The following is a 26,362-nucleotide window of genomic DNA, read 5'->3' on the forward strand; positions in this document are numbered from 1 at the left end:
TTAGAGACATTGGAAATGTGGGAAGCATGACTGCAGCAAAAACTGAGCCACAAGTCAAATGTCAAAAAAACCTGTCAGCCCTCTCCATGTGGATTATCACTGAAGTATTGGGGGTGTACATTTGTTTAAGTTCTCCTTTTCTAATCAATATACCTCTGGGAGCTCTTATTTTTTTTTTCAGATCCCTTGCTACATTCAGCTCCAGCTGTGCCTTAGTTCTCCTGGTCGCATTCCTATACCCTCAAGCACCATCCCTGTATTCTCCCCTGTGGATACATATTCCCATTTCCAGTGCCCGTGCATTTCTTTCTTGTACTTGAGTCAGACCAGAAGGGTCCTACTCAGCTTCACTGGTCTCCTGCCTGCCTGGTCTGATTTCTTGTGAGAATTCAAGAGCTTTTGTGCTTCAAGGAAAAGATGCTTAAAGAGCTGCCAGCTCTCCTCTCCTGCTCCTTTATTCCTGAGGGCAGTTTCCAGGAGTTCTCATCCAATAGTTCCTTAAACAAGTGACAATGTGTTCTCCTAGAACCTTTATTCATCTGAACCATATCCCTCAAGATCATGAATTAAAATACTTTATATATATATATATATATATATATATATATATATATTATTGTTCTGCCCTTTATGGTTATTCTACCAGTTTACTTTTATGGTGGAAAGTGTGTGTTATGAGAAAATATTTTTGATAAACTATTTAGCACCCAGGGCACAGCAGGACTGTGGATATGGGAATGTGGGCAGGGGAGGAGTGCAGGGGTGATGCCAAGCGTGTGGAAAATGCAGAGTTTTGGCACTTGTGTTAGGTGAGGGTTCTCTCTGTCTGGTTGGGCTTACATCTTCCTGCAGAGCTAAGAACTACACTAAGGACTTAGACTAACTTATTTCACCACTTCCACAGGGGCAGATACTTATGAACCCTTTCCACTTCTCCATTTATTTCTTGGTGCTACAGCTGTTTTGTCGCTGTATTAGTTAAGAACTACCAGTATTTCCAAAGAACTAGCACTATTTCACCAGTGCCTCTGCTACAGCGACTTTTAGCCTGCAATCAATCCCAAACCCCAAAGATTTATTGTAACAATTTCCCTCAAGTCCTAGTAGAATATTCTTGATTTCAAGTTGTTTGCAGTAACAAAGGGTTTTATTCTTTCACAGTGAGTTCGGTTTCCATTTTATACAAAAAGCAAGACGATGGAGTTCCCTGCGCTTCATTAGATTTCCTGCCGCGTTTCAGGTGTATTTCACACCGGGGAACAGCCGGCTGTGCCATTGGCCACAAGCCGGCCCTGAGGAGCCGGGAATGGGCCGTGCCGGGCCCGGAGCCCGCCCCGGGGGTGGTTCTGGAGGCGGGAGCGCTGGAGCTTTCTGGAAGGAGCGGCGGGAAGCGCTTTCTGGAAGGTTCCGTGGGCAGCGAGCGGCAGTGAGGGCCGGGCTGTGTGCGGAGCCTGGGAGTGCCGGATGAACGAGGTCTTGTTTCTCAACAAGCGTGGTTCTATGGCAGGACAAGGGGAAATGGGGAGTAAAGAGAAGAAGGTAGTTTATAAAGCCCCTGCTGCCGTTGTCCTATTCCCTCGCTCTGCGGCTGGGCAGAGGGGCCGAGCTGTGCTCTCTAGGAGTGCTGGCACACTCCGGCGGGGCTGCAGAGGCTCCTTCCACCTGCTCTGGGTCTGCGTTAATGCAGCACGTCGGGGCGAGGGTTCTAGTGACTTACGTTTTTTTAAAGGTTAAAATACTATGTAGTGATAGATGGGACATTTGAGCAAGCGGGTTTTTTCCTACTCCGTTTTTAACAAAGCGGGAATGTTACTCGGAGCGGATTGGGAATGCTAGCCTTTTCTGTGGGTGTGCTGCATCCCTTCCACATTGATGGGCCATTTAGTGGGTTTGCATTCGTTAACCTGAGACTTCAGCAGAAATTATTTATGCCCTTCACGTGTTAACTGCTGAAAGAAAAGTCTGCTTTAAGTGTCTGAGGCAGCCCCGTGTCTGTTGTTACACTATGTTACAGTGCAGTGTTAGAAACGAGTGCGTAACTCGGGCGCTTCGCTTGTGTTAAATGATCTTGGGTAAAGCTTCTGCAACCGTTGCAGCTGTTCCATTGTCCTGTTAAACTGGGAATGATCGGTGCTTGCCTTGTCGCTGTCTGTCACCGCAGGGTGGCTGTGTTGCTGCTTGAGTCTGGCTAGTTCAGCAGTAGCTTTGGAAGCGGAAGTACAATGTCTTCACTTTCCTTATCTGAAACAGTTCATTAGGCACATAGTTTCAGTGTTAGTTATTTTAAGTTGTAAGTTAGACACTGCAGTGATGACACCACGATGTGATTTCATTTTGGTTTGTGCCAAAATGAAATGCCAGTTAATTTCTAGAAATTTCATTATTCTGTTGTAGCTCCTAGGTCTGGTATGTACCGGTGCAGACAGCTGTATGTGAAGTAATAATAAAAATCTGTGACATTAAACTTGCTTGCTAAGTTTGGGATTCCTCTTTTGCATTAGGCTGTGCGATTTTTTTTAAAGTTGTAAATAGTCTCCTCTGGTGTCTCCATCCATTTGGTCATGTAGGTAGGTTGTAGCAGCCCTTGTCTGTGATCAGCTTATTTTTGCTGGCCTTTGAGTGGAGAAGATGCAGCATGGATGGCAAATCCTAATTAGGCTTTAACAGAGTCCCTCATTAAGAAAGCTGGTTTGAACTCTTTGAAACAGGTAAATCAGTTGCCCAGACTAGTACTCCTGAGTGGTAGAAATCATATACTTTACATGTATGCTCTTAAATTAGGCTTTGATAAAAATGGTTCATCCAGTGTTTTTCTCTTACAGTAGCGATAGGGGAGACACAGGAGATAAACATGGAAGTCGTGGTATTAAAGGTATGCTGCTTTTTTTTTTAAATCTGAAGGACTGATGTCTATTTCCGTGTGACTTTCTGATGATCACGTTTACAAACAAGATGTTGCCTGTGTATTTCCATTCACCAGCACTTCTTTGCATTTGTGCAGTCGTATTTGGGTTATCTATATTTTGTCATTTGTTTTAGGTTTTATTTTCTTGGTTTTGTTGTAAAATCAGTGAGTAGCTGAGTGAATTAATGCAGGCAGGCAGCCAGAACATCACAAAACCACAGCTGAAATACAGGGAGTAATTTTACTTAGTTGCCTGGCTAACTGGAGGATCTGGGGCACACCCAGGTAGATGCTGGCAGTCTCAGCCCATCCCAGCAGGATTCATCAAGACCCCTGTGAGCTCCCCTGTGCTTTTTATGATCTCTGAGCTTTGATCTTTCTCCCAGCACAGAGTTCCAGCATGTCCATGAGAGTACTTCCAAGCCTCTCCAAACACCTGTGTTACCTTTACGCAGAAATTCTACTTCTCAAAACAGCGGGTCAACAGCAGTAGGCATAATAGATGGGTTTTCCCACTCTGATACTCTCCAGGCTTTAGCATTCCCAGCTACAAGGTCACTTCAGCTATTGTACCACTTCCCTCACCATTTTTACACTTGTAATCCCTTCCTCCCAGCAGCAGGAATGCAGCTAAAATCTAAAATGGAGAATGTGCAACATGGTGTTAAATAATGTATAGTATAGTGCTAGATTATACAGAATTTCACAGGAGAGTGTGGAAAATGCAGAATACAGCCAGGACAGCGGTCTGAGGGGATACTCCTTACTATATGATGTCATGTTGAGCGATAAAACCTGCAGGTATGTCTATGGTCATCAGATTTGCCTGCCCAAGTCAGCAGCATTTTGTGCGATGAAGCTCTGTGTTCTGAAGCGGCTGAGCAATTGCCAAGGGGAAGCAGTGGATACACTCCTTGTGTTGCTTTGATTGCAGGTGCAGCTCTTGCTTTGGCTGTTAGCTGTTGTAATGTTAGACTGAGTTTTGTGACTTTTATCCTTCCTATTGTCTGGTCATCCTGCTGCAGGATGTGAGTGGGGGAGCAGCTGTGTGAGGTTTAGTTGCCTACTGGGATTAAGCCACAACAGCTGGGGGCCCAGGTCAGCTGGCACACTGGAATGTGACAGTTTACAAAGGCTTAGCAGAAAGCTGTCACCCTGTTCTAAAGAAGTTGGCTGTCATGCAGACACTCTCAAGCACAAAGAAAAGCCCCTTGGTGAGGTTTATTGTGTTTTTAGGGGTTTTTAATGTACTTCCTGAGGACTTCATATGGAAGTAAAAAGCTTTGTCTTTGCACTTTGCCCACTGTTTGGTTTAACCAACTTTTTAGATAATGCTGCTCCCTTGTAGACCCCACATGGTGTTTGTTACAGTGCTAAAGAAACTTGGTACCTGAAAAGCCATTTCATGAACTAATGCTGTGAAGATGAAAGACATTTCACTTGTTAACATTCTGTATCTCAGTATCAGTGACTGTAATTTTGAAGGTGACCCATAAAAATCAACTTTTATTTTTACATCTCCTGTTCAGAACTATTAAAAGTAAGTAGTATTTGTTCTTCTTGCCCAAGGTTGAAGATCCAAGTTGCTTTTGGATTGCTGTGAAAGACTACGTGCCTGGCATAGTCAGTGAAACTGTGTATGAAAACCTGAATGCTGAAATGAAACAGTTTTATAACAGTTACAGAGACGCAGATGCAATAAAACAAGAGGAGATAGAAAAAGGCCAGGTAAGATCATTGTTTTACCTAGAAATAATTTATTATATGGACTGGTTTAGGGAGAAGTATCAAATACATGTATTTTTTTACTTATTTTATTTTTACACAGAAAAATAGGTAATAGCATATCTGTGGGGTTTGTGTTTTCTCATCTATAAGCCTTTAACTGTGTAAGCTGCGGGCCTTGCATTTTGCAAAGCAAATGGAAGGCTGCGTAATAAATACTGTGTCCTTGCCTTTGAAAAACCTTTGAGTGTAATTGGGGCCGTTTGAAAGCACCTGCTGACTTGTTCTTTGTCTCTTCCTCAGGTTTATGTGGTTTTCAGTGAGGAACTCAAGTGCTGGTGTAGGGCACTGGTTGAGTCAGTGTGGTGCCAGGCAGATGGTTACCAGCTCAGATGTTTCCTTGTGGATTATGCCAAGTACTGTTCAGTTGCATCAGAGAAGTATGTTAAGAGTTTTTGTCACAGTGATGTATTTGTTAATACATACAGATGCTATTAATATTTATTTAGTCAATGCTTTGGTTTAATTGAAGCATAGGTTGCGTCCACAAGAAGCTGCTAAGCAGATGATACCCTTGAAAGAGCCTAAATGCAAACCAGTTCTTGTTTTATGGTGCTTTAAAGATGCTTTCTATGTTAGGCGTTGTTCTTTAAAAGATTCAGAATAGAGATAATGTCAGTCTGTTCTGATTGAAGTGTGTGACTGCCAGTTAAAACTTACCTTTATATTCTTTTCTTCTTTAATAATTTGGTGTATACGAGAAGAATTAAAAGTTATGGCCAGTGAAGTGCAGGCACAAAAACCATCTAGAAGCAGGGTTTCTCTTGCTGCAACAGCAAGAGAACTAAACAGAAATGTATGTGGGTTTCCCCACCGCAGTTGAACAGCTTGTTTACAGAAAGTTTATCTTGGTGCCAAAACAAGGTGAATTTTCACAGGTTCTGAGTTTTTGATGAAATGAGTGTAAAACTGTGTTTCTAAAATCTTGAAAAATACATTCTTATGTTTTGGAGCAACCTAGTCCAGCTCTTAAAAGTTTGTTTCTCTATTAAAATAGGCAACTTGGAGTATAAGAAACTTCACCAAATTGGTTTTGGTAGTATTCTATAAAATCAGCACTTATTTAAAGTATTTTAAAATAAATAATGTTTTTAATTTGACCATTAGTCTGTTGGAAAACAATTTGACAATGTGTTAAATACCATGAAGATACTTAGAAGATGAATAGCAAGAAGACTTGAAACTGCAGTGGAAGAGGATTAGAAAGATTCCAAGTAACTAGGATGTGTATTGATAATGAATAGAAAAGCAATTCTGTTCACCAGTTGGTCCTGATGGCACCTCTTCAAGAGTAAGACAGTGGTTTCAAGGTGGGAGCCTGTGAGATCCAAACTCCTGGTAGAGCTGTGTTCAGGGTAACAGGAGGTGGTTTGTGAGACCAGTGACTTCTGGAGAAGAAATTCTGCCCTGTAAAATGAGCTAACTTCCGCTTTGTTTTGCAGCATTCGAGTTTTAGTAGGAGCGTTTGCAAAGATCCCACATAGAGCAAAGAAGTGTCGGCTGCACTGCACAAAGCCACTGACACTGCATATTGACTACTGTGAAAACACTGCCAAAATAGGGTAAGGAGAGTTTAGCAAATACATTCTGTTCCTCCTTTTCTAAACTGTGAGGGTTTAGTGCAGAATTTTTTAGAAAGGATTATATTTCAAGAAGAAACCTGCGGTATTCTTATAGTAAACTCAGAACTCGGAAGTGTACTAGCTACTAAGAGGAAAAATAACTCTCTCCTAGCTGAGAGGACAAAGCTCCCTGGGAAAGTGATGGAGTCACCATCCCTGGAGGGATTTAAAAGATGTATAGATGTGGCACTAAGGGATGTGGTTGAGTGGTGGCCTTGACAGTGCTAAATTAGTGGGGGAATTCAGTGATCTTGGGGTTTTTTCCAACCTAAATTATTCTATTATTTCTTCATATTTTATATTGGGTGCAAGCCATGATACCTCGATAAAGCAGTATCTTCTAATTTTGAGCAGTTCATTATTTTGGTGAGCTGGAACAATAGTACAGGACTAAAGTAATGTGCTAAGTAATCGGATTCTGCTGATTTGTCTACTTGTGCGCTTCGTAAGAATTTGCATGAACTAGAGCTTTGTGCTTGTATAGAATTTTATTTTTTTTAATTACAAGTTTCATGTTTGATAATATGGAAAACCTGGTTGTGTTTATTTTCCCAGACCAGCCAAAAAATGGGACACTGCTGCTATCCAGCATTTTCGAAAACTTCTTGATGGTAAATAGCACTTCAGTTATGGGAAGAAAACAGTTGTTAGATAAATGTTGTACTTGTGTACAAGTTTATTATACTTGTGTATACTTGATTATATTTACAAATGCTGTTTGTTAAAAACAAGGAGACAGGAGCTGCCCATATATGGAGTGACTAAGGCATAAATTTCTGTGGAGCTGTACTGTGAGTACTCTGGGTTTCCATGCTGCATAAATTTTGGTAGTTAAGGTAAGATTGTGTTTAGGCTAGATTAGGCTTGCTGAGGGAGCATTCATGTCATGTTTGTTTTGAACATTTGGAAGCGTTCTGTGTATTCAACATGAGACTCTGAATCAGTATCACCGCTGTCCTGCATTAGCATGTGCAGAGGTGCTTCAGGATTTGGACTTTCATTGGCTGTGTTTGCCCAAATGAAAACTATAACAAAGCTGGGCAGATGTGCAAATACAACTTCTTTCAAGAAGAGGAAATGTCACACTAGGAAGGCACATGCTGGTGCCCCAGACTGTCAGAATCTAAGAGAAAACCAAGACTCCCAGTGTAGAACTACGAGTGGTTTGTCTCAAGAGGTCATTAATCTGTTTCAACTCTCAATCCTAATATCTATAATCAAATACTAAGGACAAAATCCTTTTTGGAGCTTTTTAAGTTTTTATTGTTAAATTCTTGTTTCACTTAGGTGAAATAAAAAGTGTTACACGTTTTGAATTGTGATTTCTGCTTTTGTCTGTCTCAGTCTGATAAGGGTTTATTCTTGTTTCTTGTGTTTATTACTACATTTAGAGGCTACCGAGGTTAAAGCCACAATACAGGCGGTAGAAGATGAAGTGTTAGAGGTGTTTCTTTTTGTGACTATAAGAGATGAAAAGGTAAGATCCTTCTGCATTTCCAACCCTATTGATGCTCTTTGCTATTATTTAAGACTGAAAAGCATAACTTGTGAGTTTCATAGTTTCAATCAAATGGAGTAGAAGCTAAGTCATTAACTTATTAGAGGTTTTTATGACATTGCTGTTCATTGTAAGCCTCTGGAGAAATTCCAGAGGCTCCAGAAGAGGCAGAACTTCTATTTTTCTCTATATGAACTTTTTTTTCATTATTGACAAACAAGTGAAGTCCAACTGGTATTTAAGTGGATAAGTATATGCATTGCTTGGTGTACTCGTGGTATCACATTTGAGGATGTTTCACTAAGGCAGCTGCATAATACTGTAAAAATAACTAAAAGTTATTTACACTCTTGCATACAGCTGACGAAAAAACACTAAAAAGAAAGCTGCAAAAAACACCCAGTCTAGTAACACTTGCCAAAATGTGTAACTTGTGTCAAATCTCTGCTGTAGCTGCTGCCAGATTTAAGCAGCTGTATGGTAGATACAAGAAGTTTTAGGCCTAATACTACTTCTCTTTTTTTTTCTGACAGATTTTGATGTATGCTGAATCAAAAACAATAAACAGGCTTGACTGAATTCTGAATTAGAGATGTTCTTTTAGATGCGTAGGGCTCATAGAAACAGTAATTCAGTACAGAATTTTGGCCAGAAACATAAAACTTAATAATTAACACCTGTTGAAAGAATGTACAGGAAGATAAGTCTTTTGTTTTTAAGATAAATATTTGACAGAAAGCATTCACTGGTACTTCTTAGGTCTGGGGTTTTGTGTGGTTGGATTTTGTTTGGGGTTTTTTATCGTTCATAAAAGCACTGCTTTTGTTTAAAGCTTCACCTAAACTCTAAACAAGTATGTGCTGGTGTAGCTTATTGCTTGTTGACATTGCTCAGTAATGATCTTGCTTGGGTTTTTTATAGATATGTATTAATGATGATCTGGTTGCAAAGCACTTTGCTCATTACAAGGAAGGCGAAGGGACTGCAGAGAGTTCTACGGATGATTCTGACAGTGAAGTGTTGTTAAATGCTGAGTGTGTTCCAGTGGAGTTCGTTGGTCCTACATTTCTTGCCAGGCCGAAACTGCCCTTTGGGGACTCGATGTCACCACATCTTGAGCCAGGTGGGACCCACAAGTGTGGGAGAGTCCTACATGGAGCACTTTGTATGTTTAGTTGGATGTGTAGAACAGGAACCTCCTGTCTTGTTTGGATATCAGTGACTAAGAAACATGTTATCCATCTCTGGCTTTTTATGTATTCAGATAATAAGAAATGGGTATCTATTTTGTTTATCTTTCTAGGTCTTGCTAGTTGTAATTCTGTTCTTGAAAAGACGTCCCAAAGGTCACACACAGTTCTAAATGACAATACTGTCCCTGTAAGTATAATGTTTTGTATTAAATAGTGAAATACAAACTAAACACGCATAGGCCAGATTAGGAGTGCTGTAGTCATCCATCTTGTTCTTCTTAGACAGCTTTCTCTTTGATCAAAATTGTTGCCTTAGTCAAAGAAACTTAGAATTTGTAAAGGAATGCTGCAAAATATTTGGAGAATCCCACAGTTGAGTAAGAAAACTACTTTCAACTTTGTGTTTTAAATACTGCTTTTGAACAGTATTTTAGTATATAAAATGTGTTTTCTTTCTAGGTGGTTAGCACGGTTCCAGATGTACCTTCCAAGGAAGATAAAGCAGTTCAAACAGAGAGGTGTGGTGCAGCATGTTAAATGTTCTGAATGGGTCTGTAATCAGACAGTTGGGAACTGCAGTATGTTTGCAGTTACTGTTCTTAAGCCTCTCTAGGGCAGAGGGAAAGGGCAGGTACATACACATGCTTTTGGGGAAGGAGGGACTTTGAAGCTGCTGATAGTTACCCAGACTAGAAAAATACCAGTTCTTTCTAAACAGTAGCTTGACAACAGGGGTGAGGTGGGGAGGTATTTTTCTGCACACTAAGTGTGTTAACTTGCTTTATTTTATTCTTAGTGTGATTTATGAAGTTTTCAGATTTAATGAAATATGACTGGGTCAATTTGTGCAATGCTTTCACTGTGCTGTGGGTCAGTTGATGCATATGTAATAAACCTCAGGAGTATTTCTTCCTTCAGTTTCTAGCTGGTGCAAAGATGAGTTGTTGTATGTTTTGGAACTTTAAGAAACCTTTTTTTTCCTACAGTCTGGTCTATTTTTCTTGTAATGTCAGGGAAATTATCAATTAACTTTGAAAGATATTCTGGAGGATTGTTTTCACTAAATTTTGCTCTCCAAAGGCTGGGTTTTGATTTCCGCTTTTGTATTGAGGGTTTTTCTCATTGGCACAGGTATGTCAGAAATACTTGGAGTGAATTGCTTCATGACTCTTGGGAAATACTGGTGGTATTTGTAAATTGTTTTTCTTTTGCATTTATGTTGCATTTAATATCTGTTTCTCAGGCTTCCACAGTTCTTAAATTCCAATTCCCTCCAGACACACAGAGTTGAAGATGACCAGCAGGTATTTCAGGCATTCACTTTCATTTAATTTCCCTTGTGCAGACATTTTGGTAGCATTGGGTCTTTGTGGAAGGTGGTCAGGGGCTGACTGCACCTGCATTGGCCTCTGCAGGCTAAAGCTGAGCCAGCGAGCCAAGTTGGGGATGTCTCTGTGAATTTAAGAAAGGACAGAAACACGGGGAAGGGAACAAAAAAAAGTGAGAAGCAGGCAGTGCCAGGGTTGGAGGAGCAGAAGAAGCTCCGTGCAGATGTTTCTGAAGGGGCTGCAGTTTGTAGAGGACCTGCACTAGAGCAGAGAAGAGAGGAGTGATGGAGGAAAATTGGCATCTTCATTGTGACTGCAGTCCCTGCCTCATGCTGCTCATTGTGGGACTGAGTGCCAGCTGTTCACAGAGCATCCACGGCATCTCTTGAGGTTTAAATCAGTTGTGTTAGGAGCATCTTTGAAAATCTTCAAGAAAGTGTCAATAAACGAGTTTTTGTCTCACCCCTGGTATGTGTAACCTGTCAGTTTATATGCATCATATGTAAAATTAACTTAGAATTTGATTAATTTACATCAAAATGCCATTTTTTTAAAATACAGTGAGTGCTTCTGAGTTTTGTGTTAGCTAAACCCCTGTCATCTATCGTTGTCATCTGTTTGTTTCATGGTTTCAGAGTTTTCAAAACATTGGGAAAGAAAAAAACTTTGTGTTCCTGAGCAAGAAAATTGAGCCATCATCGGTTTTGGAAACAGCACCACTTTTTGATGGTCTGAAAAAGGTAGAGGTGATGATATTACATTGATTATCTTTTTAAGACAAGTTTCATACCTCAAGTCTACATAGTAAAATAATGTGTCAGTTTGGTTGAGGAATGCGTACAGTGTTGTTCATGGGGTTGAATAAATGAAGCTTTGGAGAAATGTAAGAATTGTACACTTTTTTTTTTCTGGCATATTAGTCACTGGTACAAGTGGATTTGAATTTTAATACAGTAATTTAACAGCTCAGCCCAGAAGATGATTTTTTGTATTACCTGTTATGGACATTTATTACCTAGTGGGTCAAAAGCCTTTAAATAATTTTGTTGTTACACTTTGTCTTGTTTTGTTGGTGTTTAAGTATATAGATTTAATGGTTAACTCTTAGTTTCTCTTTCTGTAGGAACTTGCTTCGAACAAGCTTTCAGCCTGTACCTTCACTGAGTCCTACTGTTGGCCACCATTAGCTCGGGGATTTGATGTTGTTGCCATCTCCCATCAGGGACATGATCCCTTATTATATATTCCACCAGTTCTTACACTTCTGCAGTTGGAAAGTGACTACCAAGCCTTGCCAAACATGAGTGGAGTATGTATATATTAGACCAGAGAACTTGTTACTACTCTTAATGTTTGGAATGTATATATTAATGACACCTCAGTGCATGTTCATGATGCCTGCCAGTTTCTGTAAGGCCTCTGCTTGGGGGACTTGGATGGAATGTGTGAATGGGGGGCATCCAGCTTATTTTTAAAGGAATCTTTTAAAGGAATTCCTAACAAGTGGCTCATGCCCTGGCACTTACATATACGATGGAGCTTTGTTTCTGCATGAGTAGTATGTACTCATTACACTAAAATGGGTATTAGCTGTTTTAAATACTATAATGTATTTTCTAGCTTGTGCTAGAGCACAGAAACAGAATTACTGAGGTTGTAAGTGACCTCTGAAAATGGCCCCGTACAACCCAAGACAAGATTAAGGTTTTGTACTCCTGTGTAATACTGTGTTGTCTATTTTTGTACCTGTGTTTTGTATGTAGCCACAAGCATTGATTTTATGTCCTGGATGGAAGAAGGCACAACTTGTTTTTGACCTGCTGAAAACATACAGGAAAGGCTGCAGACGCCTTCATCCAATGCTGATAATCCTTGGGCAGAACAAGGAAGCAGCCAGACAAGTGGAAATCCGAAGCTGTAAGAGTATTTTCTGCCAGTTATGCTTGAAGTTAGGCAGCATGGGCTGCTGTCACTGCAGCAGCATGTGAAAGAAAAATTTCACTTTCTCAAGGTTTTAGTTTATAAAATGAAATTGGAGGTTTTGTTTTTTTAAATGGTGGTTTACAACTCACTATTGCAATAAATGTTCAGTACTTTGTGCATCTAACTCAGTACCATGCAGAGGGTGCTCCACAGAGAAGCAGCATAAAAGTAATAAAAAATAAAAAAGCTGTTGGGAGACTTGCCCTCCTTAGATGTATGTACTTAAAACATAAGGTGTTTTCTGCTTTGAGCCCTTTGTTAAGCTTTGGTTGATACTTGAATTTTCAAAACTAGCTTTTGTTACACCAGGGGTGTAAGAACTATGGATAAAACTATGAAAAATTCTATAAAACTCCATTTCAGCATCATTCATCCATCATTCAAGTTTGAGCCTGGTGGATGAATTCAGACCTTTTAGCAGCAGAGCTGTTGCTGTATTTGCACCAGTTTGGGAGACAGTTGGAAGATTGGTGTGGTTTTATTTCTATGTGTAGATAGATACATATATACACACATGTATGTAAATTCCTAAGCTACAATGTGTGCTTTATTCCACTGTTGAAACAGGAATTTCTGAAATTACTCTTGCATATATTTATAAATACTTCTCTTCTGGCTATTTGGTTCTGAAGTTCTTAACTCTGCTTCCAGTACCTTACTGGAAAATGAGATGACATTCTGCTTTGTAAATTTGTTAACCTTCAGACATTTCACTAGATTCCAGAATATCAGAGCCTCACCCACTCATGTCTTGGGAAACTTGTAGGAGTAGAAAAATACAAACTACCCAGCTTCGAGTTGATTAATCTGAAATACAAATGTAACCCTTTTTAATAAAGCTACCATGTCCTTTGGTGTCATAGTAAATAGTAAAACTCTTCCAAGCTGAAAATTAATGTTCTTTCCTTCCAACTTGTAGGTGAAGTGGTAGTGACTACACCATACAACCTTCTGAGACTGCTGGAACATAACACTGGGTTATTGTGTAGGCTTTGCCATCTTGTTCTTGATGAGATCGAGGTGCTGTTCTCTGACACTACTGAACAGGTAAATGGCTTGTACAGTCACTTGGAAAATGCTGTTCCAGTTGTGCATGTGTCTGAAACCAGTGGCACACACTGAAGAAAAAAACACTGGAAGTGGGTTTATGGTGAACTCCCTCTTTTTTTCTTTTTATTTTTGTATTTGCAAATTACTGTGTTGGCAGGTTGGGGTTGTCTTCTAGTTACCACCTAGTTTTTGCTTAATGCCTCTTCCCTCTCAGATCTGCTTTGTGTAGGCTTTTTATATTGCAGGTTTTAACAGATCCTTTCCCTGAGACTTCCATCTTCTCTGGACAGAATCCTGCATTGCAGTTATGTACACATGCGTATGCTGTCACTACGTGTCCTGTTGCTTTCTCTTGCTTCTCTTGTCATTCAGAGAACAGGATAAAAGTATACATACCAAGCTGTTCTTTTGAGGTGTGAAACCTGTACTTTGCTGTGGTAGCGACTTTGTGACTGGAAAAGGAAGTGTCCTCAAACAGTGTATTTTTCTGGGCTGTCATGTGCTTGCTGGAATATGAGAAGAGGAGAGAAAAAACCTCTTTCCTTCCTAGGTGTTCACTATACTGGATTGTTACAAGAAAGCCACTACTCAGGCACAAGGGAATCTACCACATCAGATCATTGCTGTGGGAACTCGGTGGAATAAGCACATCACACCCTTGATAAAGGAGTTCATGCATGATCCTCACATTGTGATAACAGTTATCGAAGAAGCTGCCATCTTTGGAAATGTGCAACAGGTAAAAATTTGGAAACCATGTCACTGCTTGGATATGTGGCTGCTGATGGTGTATTGGATGCAGATAGTGCTGCAGTGCTGCCTGAAGTAGCTGTTAGAAATCACGTGCAAGTCAGTCACTGAACGAACTGGAGTGCTCTTTCTTCTTGTAGGACTGAGATGAAGACAGACCCTTGAATATTTCATGGTTAGTGCAAATGAGTCTGAATTTGATGAGATGTATTTGCAACAGTACAGGTTTTGACCAGGATGTTACCAGAGTGGTTTGGCAGTTGTTAGCTGTGACTGGCAGAGCTGTAAGGTGAGCAGTGTCAAGGGAAATCTAATAAAGCAATTGGTTTGCTCTTTTCACACAATACCAAACTTTTGGCCTCAAATTTCTAGAAGGCCTGTTAAAAATTCTTAGGTATCTTTTCACTTAGTTTCCAGTCACTGTGGTATAGCCCTTAAGAATAACACAAAATGGTTTAAGTTTGATTTGAGTTACTCTTGTGTCTCAGCGTCGAGTAGTTGTGGATGTAGACACCGAGCATGTCAGGAAACTGAAAGCCCATGAGTTTTTGTGAGAAGCCTTAATGATTGAGCAGAACTGAAAGTGTCAATTTGTGGATGAATTAGGAATTATAGTACAGTAAAATATGTGCTGGTTATATTAATTGCCAGCCCTCTGTTTTGTATTTGCTTTTAGGTGGTGCAACCCTGCATGAACCGCAACAGAACTGCTGAGTTACTCAAAATCCTGGATTTTACCCAGAGGAATCTTCAAAAAGTGCTGGTATTCGGTGACTCAGTAGCTGAAGTAGAGATGATTCATAAGGTAAGAAAGTGTTTAAACTTGGATAGCTAAGCAGGGTTTTTTTTAAATTTTCAAGTCATAACAAACTAAAATACCTTGGCTTCTGAGAATGTAGGAGCAATGTGAATTTGGAAGTCAATCATTCCTGCTAAAAGTAACCCCAAGGAGTCTACCACTAAATAGCTGACATAGATCATGTGCTACAGGTTTCTTTTCTGACCTAAGTATTAGTGTATCTGGAATGTTTATTCTTCAATGATTGTTAATGGAAGCAAATCTCATTTGGGATTGTGGCTTTCTAACATGTTTTCCCTTGAATATTTGAGGGTTCAAGCATATGAAAACCACTTTAAAAAGTGCTTGTAGATGTTAAAGTAGGATTGAATCTGTTCATAGTAATTATTATGTACACCAGCTTCAAATATTTTACCTGGCCTATGAAAATATTTCAAGAGTTCACGTATGAATGAAGAGTGCTTGTTCTGAGAGACTGAAAGATGAATCTGTGTGTTGTTAGATCATGGAATTAGATTAGAAATGAAACATTAATGAGGGAAAAAGCTTGACATTTTTACTTTCTTAAATGTCTATCTAATGATACGTGGGAGCATGAGCTTGTAGTTTTCTTTTTATACAGGAAATTAATGAACCTCGTCTCCATTAATACTATTCCTTTTTTCATATAAGCAACCTAAATTTCATTAGCTCTTGTGTCTCTACAGTAAGATGTGCTAAATTCTAGTAAGAGATGCTGCTTATTAAAGTTGATTGGAGCAACTACTGCAGCATTGCAGGGATGTGTAACTTTTCTCTCTGCCTTGCAGGTACTGAAGAGCAACTCAGTAGTTTCCTTGAAAAAGCATAAAGACAGCAAGTGTAATGCTGAGTGTGTCTTGGAGAGGTGGAGAAAAATGCACCGTTCTGGCACTCAGGCTGTGTTAGGTGAGGATTTTCTGGTTGGAATTGTATCTTAATGCTGGGCTAAGATCTGCACCAAGCACTTACACTGGGTTATCTCACCATTTCCACAGGGGCAGATCCCTATGAATTCATTCCAGTTCTGTTTACTTCTGAATGCTACAGCCCTTTGGGGATGTTCTTTTCTTTTCCCCTGTTACTGCTTTCCCTGCTTAGTCAAAAGAGCTACCATTATTTTCAAAGATTCTCCATCATTTCACAATTGCCTCTGCCTCTGCTTAGAGGAGATACTAAGTCTGAAATAATTTCCAAACTTCGAAGATTTATCGTAATAATTTTCTGGTAAGTTCCATTAGGTATTTTATTCAGTTTATTTTTTTTTTTCAATAACAAAGGCCTTCATCCATTTTCACACTCAGTTTGTTTTTCATGTTATACAAAAACAAGTAGGTGGACTTCCCTCTGCTTTGTAGGCTCATACAAAGCAATGGGAATTCCTGCACTATTTGAGATGTCTCCTGTCTTACTCCTGTGAATTACTGGGCAGTGCTCAAGTCTCTGTATTCTATGATGCTGGCAGGAAATAGAGAATTCTGTGAGATAGGCATGAAATGCTGTGTCTGCCATATGCTGATGGGATTTATTGCCTGGAGAAATAAAAAGCCTTAGAGGAATGTATTGGGGAAAAATCCATCTTCATCTTCCATTCAGTGGGTGGGGAGAAGGAAATAAGCTGTGGTACATGTGATGTGATAATTCTCATGTTGGAACTGTTACAGTTAGATATCTGTGTGAAACGTGTGCTTAGTTTTAACAGATGACTGCCTGCAGTCCTTGGGAATCACAGATGCAACTTGTGTGATCCATTTCAGTTTCCCATCTCCAGGAGTCTTTAGGCAGCGCCTGCAAAGCATGAGTGACAACTTCTGCTCTGGGATAAAGGTTTGAGTGAACCTTTACTGGGTAATGCTACACTGGATTATTACTGGTGAATACAGAAATGTTTTCCAAAATACTTCTTACTACTTCTAGGATTCTGCTGTAGATCAGGAACATATGAAAGCCAAGTCAGTCATTCTGCTGACAGAGAGCAGTTCCTGTCATGCACTTGGGATTCTCCGCTATTTAAAGCATGCAGAAGCTGAAATTCCAGAGGAACTCTATGACTTGACTTCCAGGGTGCTGGAATCTGAGGAAAATGAGAAATTTTCAAGGCCCCTGTGTGCTTCTCTTAAAACATTTGGGATCTGCAGGTAAGGAAATGTCAGGTTTTTGTGCCCTGAATGATGATTGCTGTTGATTCCTTGATGAATTTTCCTGTTGGATGCTTTTATCTAAAACAAGTTTTGCTAATGACTTTTTTTTTCTGTTACCTGTTGCAAGTCACTTAACAGTAGTTTACAATTGAAAGCAAAGAGCTTTTTTCTAGACCTGTTGTGTCTTTTTTTTTTTTTTAATGTAGGAACAGAACAGAGTGTCCAGATCGTCATCAAATTAATTTATCAATAGACATGGCCCAGAATATTGCAGATGAAATGATAGAAACACCTGAACGTGTGACAGTAAGTTACAGTTTTCCTTGGGCTTGGGTGCCAAGAGGACAGGTGTTAAACAGTTACTCAGCATGTGACTTCATTTTTTTTGTATTTCATTAATCCTACTTGCGATACAGATATCATTTGATATGGCTATTCCTTACTCTTTTTGCCCCTCTCCCTTGCATAAATCAGCATGCAAGATGTTCTTGTGTCTTTAGCTTGAACTGGAACTCCTTCCTTTGCAGGTAATTCTGAGTTTACCTCAGTTCTTTTTTCTGCTTTGAAGATTCACATTTTATGGGAAGAGGACTTGTGTTCTGTATATTCATTCCCTCTATAGTTTGAGACCATATATCAAAATCAACAAAGATGGAGGTTTATAGAAACTTTGATTTCTTGTAGACAAAACACAAAGTAATCTGTGGGAGTGAGGACAAGTTGAAGGAATTTTTTCTTAGCTGACATGTTCATGCAAACTTGCTGAAAACTTAGCATTTTCTGGCCTTGATTTTGTTTTCATTCATAATATGCCCAAGAAATGGGGAGCTCCTTTCTTGTAAGCAGAAGATTTATTTCCTTCAGAAATACCAGTGCTTTGGAAGACTCTTTTGCTACAGAGTGCTGTTTTAGTTAGACTTCTTTTTTAGTAGTTCCATCCATGAAACCTCATGGCTATAAGGTTGACTTGACTACGGTGCTTCTTCACATCCCAGTGTGTTTGTGTCTCCAGCTCCCATTGAGACTTGGGCTTTATCTGAGGTGCACTCACAGCAGCATTTTATGCATCATTGTGCACAGTTGTGTGTTTGTAGTTTTTTATTTGAGTCATTTTGGTGCAAGAAAAGCAGTCAGTTCCTGTGAAACTCCCTGTAGGGCTGGAGAGTGTTCAGAGTAGAGCTGGTATGGTGCAGAATGTGTGAGTGGTGAGTAGCCTGGCAGATAACTGGCAGAACTCACTGATGTTCACTGGGGTGTAATACCATCACCTGACACCCAACAGTTCTTGCACCATACATTGATTGAACTATGAGCAGGTAGGATTGAGAATAATAACAACTCAGTTTTCTGAAATGTGTGTGTACAGCAACATCTGTCACCTTTTGGGGCTGGGAAGAGGTATGTGATCTATATATAAAGACTTGTTTCATTGGTTTGAGACATCATTCACTTCTCCTTTGGAATCACATAAGGAAAATGTATTTGATTCTTTCAGATCCTGCCTCTCTTCATTGTACATGCAACAAACTACTTTGGTCGAATAGTCAGGAAACAAAAGGACCAATATACAGTTCTTGCTAAAGAAATAAATGATTACTTCAAGCTACCAGGACATAGGATTTCTGCTAGCACTGTGGAGAAGTCAGTGTTTTATGGGTTATGTGAGGGAGCCATTTGCCACAGGTAAAATTTGTTGGCTTTTTACTTTATTCATGTGCATGTATTTATACAGAGCTTTTTAAAAACTTGACTACTGCATAAAGGAAAAAGCCCATCCTCAAAAGCAGCAAGAAATAGCTGCTATGCCAATAATGCTTTTAAAAGCTTTTGCCTCCTGAGTTCCTGAATGGCAAACGAGGTGATTTCCCCACACATGCATTTGGTTACAGAGTGGGCTGTGAAAATACCAGTTTTAAAATGAGAGCAGGTTTAAAAAAATACTCTGCACGACTGGTTACATGAATAATAATTCTATGTTTCTTTTCCTACTATATGAAGGGTTCAGGTGGTAGAGACTCCAGCAAAAGATGAAGAAAATGTCTGTAAGGTCACAATTAAATATATAGATGAAGGCAGGACAAGTCAAGTGAATAGTGATCAGCTGCTTCACTTACCTGCAAAGTTTCAGAGTCTGCCACCTCAGGCTGTGGAAATTATAGTTTGTAGAGTAAAACCCATAGATAATGAAGTTGAATGGAATCCAAAGGTAATAAGCAGGTTTTGCATGGTATTTCCTTTACACTCTTTACCCTCTCTCTGTTTTCTACAAGAAAACAGTTACAAACTGCAAACTTGGGTACCAGATTGCATTGCTTGCTAGTATTGGGGGCAGATTCTAAGAATGTGAGTTTTCCTTTTTGGTTTTTCTATTAAATAATACAGTGAAGTTCATGGGAGTTAGTTTTTTTTCTTAATCTGATCTCAGTGTCTTTCTTTTAGAATATGTTCTTACGCTTTGGATTCTGGGGGAGAAACAGGGGAAGTGTGGCCCTCTCTAAGCTGACCTGTGTTTGAGTGATCTTTCATTAAGGAAGCTTCTTCCTTGAAGGCTAATACTGTTTAAAGTGTTCCACTGGTTTACTCAAAACTGTATTTATTTGTTGAATACCCTTTTCATTGTTAAGCTCTGAAGTTGTTGTTTCATTGTAGTTAAAGTGACTGTAAAGCTGTGTTGGTACCCATACATCTCGAGTGCAGTGACAATTTGTTTTTCCTAGGTGACTGATCACATTAATCACAAAATTAAAGGAAAACTTCATCATGCGAAAGTGATGCATACCTTGGGAAAGACAGTTTGGGTTGACCCAATGGTAGGTATAGAATGGCAGCACTGGGAAATCAGTATATCTGTACATGGTCCAAGACTATTTGACAAAGTTAGTAATAAAAGTGTATTTGGGGGGTTACCAGTGTTCAGTAATTTGTCTTGTGAAGTCGGTTCTGCGGTTGGTCACATTCCTCTGGAAGAATGAAACTTGGATCCTCCAAGATGGTTTGGTGATACCCAACAGCTCTTGAAGTAGACTTAATTTATTCTGTTTATAATTCTAAGTCTGCTCTTACACTAGTTTGCAGTTGGTTTTAGTCTAAATTCTTCTGCAAATTAAAAAACACTGAAGCTTTTCTCCTTCATTTTCTTGGTCAAGAACAGGAAAAATGGGTGCCCTTGTTGTTGGATTTTTCTTGTTCTACTGTTTAACATCCGTTAGTATCCAGCAGACTTCTTGATTTTTTTTTGGAGTTGAGTCAAGTGAAAAATGGATTGGCAGGAGAAAATGATCTAGAAGTCATTCTTTCCAGTAGCTTCTGTTCCCATATGGTGTAGCTCAACCTTTAACCGTTTTCTAGACCTTGGGTTTTCTTATTGTGCCCCTCACCCCCTTAGCTCTTGTCAACTTGTTGGGGACTCACAGTTCTTTATTGCATGAGGTATATTATTGCTGTCACTTACATCATCAGGGCTGGAACTGTTCACTTAATTGCCATCCTTGTTCTCTTAGGGCAAACAGTACTTGAGCCATTATCACAATACAAATGGTGGCAATACTTGGAAAATAATTAAACATGGGAAGTTCCAACCTGAAAATCAGGAAAACCAAATTGCCTGCAGGCATAAGTCAGTAGGGCTATGTCTGAAGTTTGACTAAAAAAGCAGCTTTAAGTTGGAGAGGGATCATTGAAGAGCTGTACTTTCCCTTGGTTATGTTGTGTAATTCAAGGTTGGGGTTACCAATCTTCCCACAATGAAGATGTGGGTAAATGAGTACAACATTCGATCTGAGATTTTGTCAACGGGTTTGGGAACCAACAATCCTGAACATATAGGAGAAATTCAGAAGTTGTGCAGACAGATACCAGTTTTGGATCATGCAGAGAGCTTGGAACATTTGTAAGTGTTTGCAATTTTTTTTTTTCAGCATGTACTTTATTAAGAGAAAAATCCTATTTAACTGAATATAATTAATATTACTGACAGTGACTTTAAATGCAGAAACAGTTGTGTCTGTAATGTGTCTGCTTCCCATTAACTATTGTTTAGCCCTGTAACCACAAGGAGAAGCAAATTGTAAGTCTAGAAAATGTTAACCTAGAATTTGATGCAGACAGGCAAGTTAGTAATAGAAGTATAGAGTCTGAGTTCAGATTCTGTAACCATTTATGCTGCTGAGTAGCTGGTTTGGATGCTTACTAGTCATTAAGCATCTGGTATCTCAGGCAAAACTTGTTTGCATTTATTCCTTTCTCCTGGGAAAGGAGGGTTGGGAACCTCTGTCATTGCCAAATCATGTAATGTGGGGACCAAACAACTTCATTGTGATGCTGTGTTCAGCTGCCTGAATCTTTTTTTTTTTTTTCACAGACGCACTAAGCCTGAGACTGCTGTTGAAAAATTTGGAACTTCAGTACAGGCTTTGTTAGTAATGTATAGGTTAAAGTAAGGGGAGGCAAAGGGGAAGCTGACTGTTAATTGTGGGTTTTCTTTTAAAACTGCTTTGTCCTGTGTTCAGAAGCACAAAAGAGGACACAGCTGGTCTAGAGGAGGCATCCAGTCCACAGGAGACGACATCGATGCAGGAAAATTCTGCTGAAAGCTGTAACAGTTCTGTGACTCCTCCAAGCAGTAAGCCTTCCATCATTTCCAGAAGTTTTCAAACTTGCAGTCAGGTGTTTGATATCAACCTAACAGTCATCCTGGCACCTGCAGACTGCTCTGAGTGTACAGAGCAGCACCATGTGGATGTTTGCAGTCAGCCAGAGCTGTCTTGCAGTGAGCAGTCAGGAGATGCTGTGAGAGTGACTCTTGCTACTGTAACTGTGTGGCTGTTAGGGGAATGATCTGTCCTACAGACACTTGGAGTTCTTTGACTCTGAGTGGAACATGTAAGCAGGAAGTCTCTGCTGTAGAGAGGACAAGAGCTCTGCTGTCCTAGGCCACAGCATTTAAGGGAGTTGAAATCTCTTGAAATAATGTTGTTCTCAGAGAGGGTATTTCTTCCCTTAGATTTAGGATGGCAGAAAATTGTATTTCCCCCTCCATTTCTTTTTAATCTAACCTCAAGGATACACTTAATATTCTGTCAGTAGAGGCTTAGAAATGCTTAGGCATAGCAGGGGGACAGGATTACCTGCTAGCAGCTGACACATGAGTTTGGAGCAGTGGAAGGTGAAGAAGTTGTAGCAGATAAAAAGGCTGGAGTGCTTATTGTAGAAGGCTTTTTTTCCCTGGTAATAGTCACACTAATGCCTTGTTTCAAGCTGTGGTATTGACACCAGTATTAGTCATTTCATCCCTGGAACTCCCCACTAATTCCCAAAATTATATGTTTTAGGTGTCAGATAAATAATGTTTTGAAACTGGAGAAAACTTCTACCTGGCCTGGAAAACAGCATGTTTGGTTAGGCTTTTTTTAAATCTTCTAACATCAAATAACTATAGTATTATTGATAATTAAAAATTTTAGTTGAATTGCTAACTTGATGGATGATGAAATCATCCAGGATAGGAAGTACACAATATAAAGGACAAAGACTGTAATTTGATTTCTAGCAAGTTATTTTATGATGGTATAGGGGAATTCTGGAAATACCTGGTTTCTGTAGTATAGCAAAGTATAAAAGATGTTTCTGGATGTCTTCCTTTTAGATAATGTTGTTCAAACAAAAGAAGCAGAAGACTCTACTGTGCATCAGCAGAAAGGGTAAGCAAATAGTGATCTGTTCCCATCTTGCTTTTATATGAGCTGCCAAAGAGGATTGTTCTGTCTCTGTGGTCAGCTGAAAAGTTCCCTTTGTCTGTCAATGGTTTTTGCTGTTTTGCTGTTAGCTTTTCCTTTGGCACTTCACGGGCAGACTATTGGTGGCATCTTGAAGTGAGGCAGTAGGTGTAATTCCTGTGGATATCAAAGTCAGTGGAACATGCCTCCCCATGGAACTTGTAGATGTGCTCCTCCAAGGACTTGGAATGTGGTGTTTTTGTAGGAAGCTTGACTGGTATGCCATCACCTGCTTTTTTGGCACTGCTGCTGTTGTCAGGTCTGCATGGCCCTTGGCTGAGTTGTAGCAAATTCTGGCTCTATGTGAGAAGCTTGGATAAACCAGTGGTTTTGTGCTTTGGAAAATACCCGTTAAATCAACTTTATTTCAGCTATCATCCACAAATCAAGTGGTTTCAAGATAATGTGACTGTGACACTGAAGGTACAAATACTGAGGGCAGCTGACAGTAAATGTGAGTTCTCTAGAGAGAAGGTAGCTTTCAGGTAGGTTTAAGAAACTTAAGTATAATCAGCAAAATGTCTTTGTTTGAATTTATTTTTTTTTTAAACTTACTGTATATTGCAGTGCTTATTCAGAAGGCAAACTTTATGTGGCTGACCTGGAGCTGTATGAGTCAGTAATTGCCGAGAAGTCCACATGTGTGATTAAGGATACAGAGGCTGTGATTTTACTGGTAAAAGAGAAAAAAGGAGTGTGGTGCAAATTACTGAAGAACAAGGTGAAGTGAAAATTAATTTGAGAGTTTCTGAATGTTCTGAACATGTTTGATGCACATCAGAGTAATATTTCAAACAATGTTTTTGTCAACAGAATGTTCACCTGTCCTTAGATTTTGAACATTGGGAAGAGTCTGAAGACGGAAGGGCTTTTACAGTTGGTAAGGATTTGAATGAGTTTGTATTTATAATACATAAAATGATTAGCGTTCCTCTTTCTGCATTGGCTTTGTCTGAAATACTCATTTATTTCTAATACTCAGTAGGCTGCTCACTTTCTCACATTGAAGAGAGCTCACACTGAAAAGAGCTGAGAGGACCTCTAAAGCAAACTAGAGACTAGACTTTTCTATCAGCTTAGCACAGACTAAGGGCAGATACAGGTGGTTCTGAGTATTTTGGTCTAGTTTGTAGTCAAAAGCATTGGGGTTTGCTGGGTTGGGTCTTTTAATAGGGCCATGTATTTGTTCTGGAGCTCATTTTTTCCTGGTTTATAAATGTTACACTTTATTAATCACTTCCAGGCTCTGCAAAACCTGGAAGCTACCCTCCTGCAGGATCTGAGGACTGGTTTGAGTCCTCAGAAGACAGCGATACAGAAAGTGATGAATAACTGGGAAACTAAATTCCTTTCCCCTCTGATAAGACTTGTATTATTGCTAATTGTTAATTAAACAGTTAGTAGTTGTTGATTGTTGAGTTGATAGTTGATGTAATTGTGGCTTTTTCATGTAATTGTTAATTAAAAACATTAGTGCCCTTAGAACCTGACTGCAACTCTCCTTAATTATAACCTTCACCTGAGAACAGGTACTGGCAAAGCTGTACCTGCTGTAAGGACACTTAAGAGCTGATGTAATCTGTATTTTGGTCTTGCTCTGCATCCTGATGACAACAGAAATCACCTACCTGAGAAAAACAGCTGCAGACCAGATGTTTTCCTTTGCTTGTTTTGTTCTTCTTTGACATGTTTAATACCTAAATACAATGTTTGGTTTTTTTGCTTTTTGTTTTGCTGGTAGATTAGTATCTGATGGGTTATTTAAGAGGTGTAAATTACTTCTAGTTTCTATTTAGAAAACAAGGCCTCTTCTGTGAAATAGAAGGAAAAAGTGGGTTTAGCCATACACACTTGGCAGCTAAAAGCACCAGTGTAAAGAACAGTGTAAAAATATCAGCAGTATGTCCAGGAATATTCTTCTGCCCTCAAGCAGTTTTTGATCAGGGTTTTCATGAGGAAGAGATTTCCTGCGAACTTGCGTAAGTGTAGTTGCGTTTTGAAACGTGTTCTGTGAGCTTTTTCCATTATCCTGCACTAAGGAATTCATGATTTTCCTGTGTTTTGAAGCCTTCCCTCATGAGGGCATTGGGTACCCCAGTGGGTCCCTCAAGGAGTGGGTGGAGGAGCAGGTGAGAGGAAAGAAAAAAGGAGGTTGCAGCCCCAAAATGTCTGACAGGTCATAGGAGATGTTAAAAAACCCTGAAGTTTTTCATTTTTATGTATAACTATATAAAAATTCATTTCAAAATAGCTCCTCCTCCATTATTATATATGTGGGTTTAGAATAGTCAACGCTTCTTACACTCATCGGGTTTGAAAATACAAATACAACTTTAGTACAAGAAAGTGCTTGACACTGCAGGAAGAAAAGATCCCTCTGCGTGCACTGAAAGCACTTTCGGTGCCGTGTTCTGAGGCTCCTGCGGCCTGTGTCGGAGCTAGCAAAGCTGGGGCTGCCGCCTGCTGGTGCTGCCCGCTGCTGCCGTGCTGCGCAGTACCGCTTCGGGGCTGTGCGGCCCGGCTCGGGGCCGCGGGCCCGGGGCTGTACGGCCCGGCTCGGGGCTCCAGGCCCCCCATGCGGCTCCGGGGCCCGCGCAGGCCGCGGGCGGGGCGGGGTCCTCAGTCACTCGCCGGGGCTGGTGTTGGCTGTGTCCGCATGTCGCCGGCGCTCCCTGAGCCTCCCCTGCTCCAGCCGTGTGTCCTCAGCCGCCCCGGCTCTGTGGCGACACCGGCATGTCGCGTGGTCCCGCCTGTACGGCAGCTCCTGGCCCGGCGGAGCTTTTGGAGGTAAACTTCTGGGGTTTGTGGATTTTCCTGACATCACCAAGCCCCAGCCTTTTCAAGGTCCCCAGTTCCGTGCTTGCTATATCCCGGTCCCCTCTCTGAGTGCTCTCCACATCTCCCACAGCTGTCTCTGGCCCTTCTCTCCCCGCTAAGCCGTGCCGGACATCGCCGCGGTCCCTGGCAGCGCACGCAAGGCCTCAGTCCCAAACTTGGGGGCATTGTGTGCACACAGACCGGCAGCGGTGCTGTCACAGCAGCCATTGTGACATGGTGAGCCAAGGCAGCGTTCAAAGGGTGCTGGGTGGCAGCGTGGCCTGCAGTGGTGACGGGGGGGGCTGCCGAGGAAGGCGCTTGCCCAGGGCTGCTGAGGGAGGAGGGCATTGCAGGGGCTTTGAGCCTCGCACTGTCCTGCCGCTCCCTCTGGCTCGGCAGAGGCTCTCCAAGCGCTCGCAACCGCCCTGGCCCATTTGGCGATGGTGCAGCAGGACCTCGCCGGGGGGGGATCGCCTTGCATCATGGCCTTGGAGAGGGAGAGCCGCTCCCACTTTGGGCCCATCCGGACCCGGCACCTCCTGCGGCAGGAGCGGCGGGAGAAGAAGCCCTACAGCCGTCCAAAAACCCACCGCAGGACCAGCTGTGTGCCAGCCCCAAGGCTGGGCCCCTCTCACCCAGCACAGTAAAGTCCTCTCATCTGCACTGGGTGATCCCACTCTCATTTGTCAGCCATCCTCC

General features: G+C 40.7%; 2 protein-coding genes across 9 annotated transcripts in view; both read left to right on the forward strand.

Moving 5' to 3' along the window:
* The first annotated feature begins 1,333 nt into the window (after nt 1-1,333).
* TDRD12 (tudor domain containing 12) lies at nt 1,334-24,331 on the forward strand. Of its 6 annotated transcripts, none has more exons than XM_088062240.1 (32): nt 1,334-1,539; nt 2,823-2,872; nt 4,475-4,633; nt 4,934-5,070; nt 6,133-6,252; nt 6,868-6,923; nt 7,704-7,789; nt 8,732-8,933; nt 9,114-9,190; nt 9,463-9,521; nt 10,247-10,307; nt 10,967-11,071; nt 11,455-11,640; nt 12,095-12,248; nt 13,234-13,361; nt 13,915-14,103; nt 14,791-14,919; nt 15,723-15,840; nt 16,625-16,758; nt 16,849-17,069; nt 17,279-17,378; nt 18,568-18,755; nt 19,071-19,278; nt 19,790-19,882; nt 20,792-20,961; nt 21,433-21,507; nt 21,581-21,693; nt 22,717-22,771; nt 23,218-23,331; nt 23,414-23,567; nt 23,660-23,726; nt 24,090-24,331. In XM_088062240.1, exons 2-32 carry the CDS (start codon nt 2,852-2,854, stop codon nt 24,176-24,178), a joined length of 3,768 nt encoding a protein of 1,255 aa, XP_087918366.1. In that variant the 5' UTR covers nt 1,334-1,539; nt 2,823-2,851; the 3' UTR covers nt 24,179-24,331. The 6 variants fall into 6 exon arrangements, with proteins under 6 accessions (XP_087918366.1, XP_087918365.1, XP_087918369.1 ...); XM_088062239.1 differs by having other exon boundaries at nt 1,334-1,473; XM_088062243.1 differs by having other exon boundaries at nt 1,334-1,473; nt 21,433-21,486.
* A 1,082-nt stretch (nt 24,332-25,413) lies between these two features.
* The window catches only part of LOC148183167 (uncharacterized), a 38,712-nt gene continuing 37,763 nt past the window's right edge, over nt 25,414-26,362 (forward strand). For 2 of the 3 annotated variants that reach the window (XM_088062336.1, XM_088062337.1), the window contains exon 1: nt 25,414-25,633. In XM_088062336.1, coding sequence (XP_087918462.1) covers nt 25,422-25,633 — 212 coding nt within the window. In that variant the 5' untranslated portion in view covers nt 25,414-25,421. Of the gene's footprint in view, nt 25,634-25,754; nt 25,901-26,362 lie in introns of all 3 variants that reach the window. The other variant, XR_015773784.1, reaches the window with a different exon arrangement.

This window comes from Pseudopodoces humilis, chromosome 14, assembly GCF_049639895.1.
Source record: "Pseudopodoces humilis isolate 2021_Gansu_Grassland_sample_001 chromosome 14, ASM4963989v1, whole genome shotgun sequence".
Lineage (NCBI taxonomy): Eukaryota > Metazoa > Chordata > Aves > Passeriformes > Paridae > Pseudopodoces > Pseudopodoces humilis.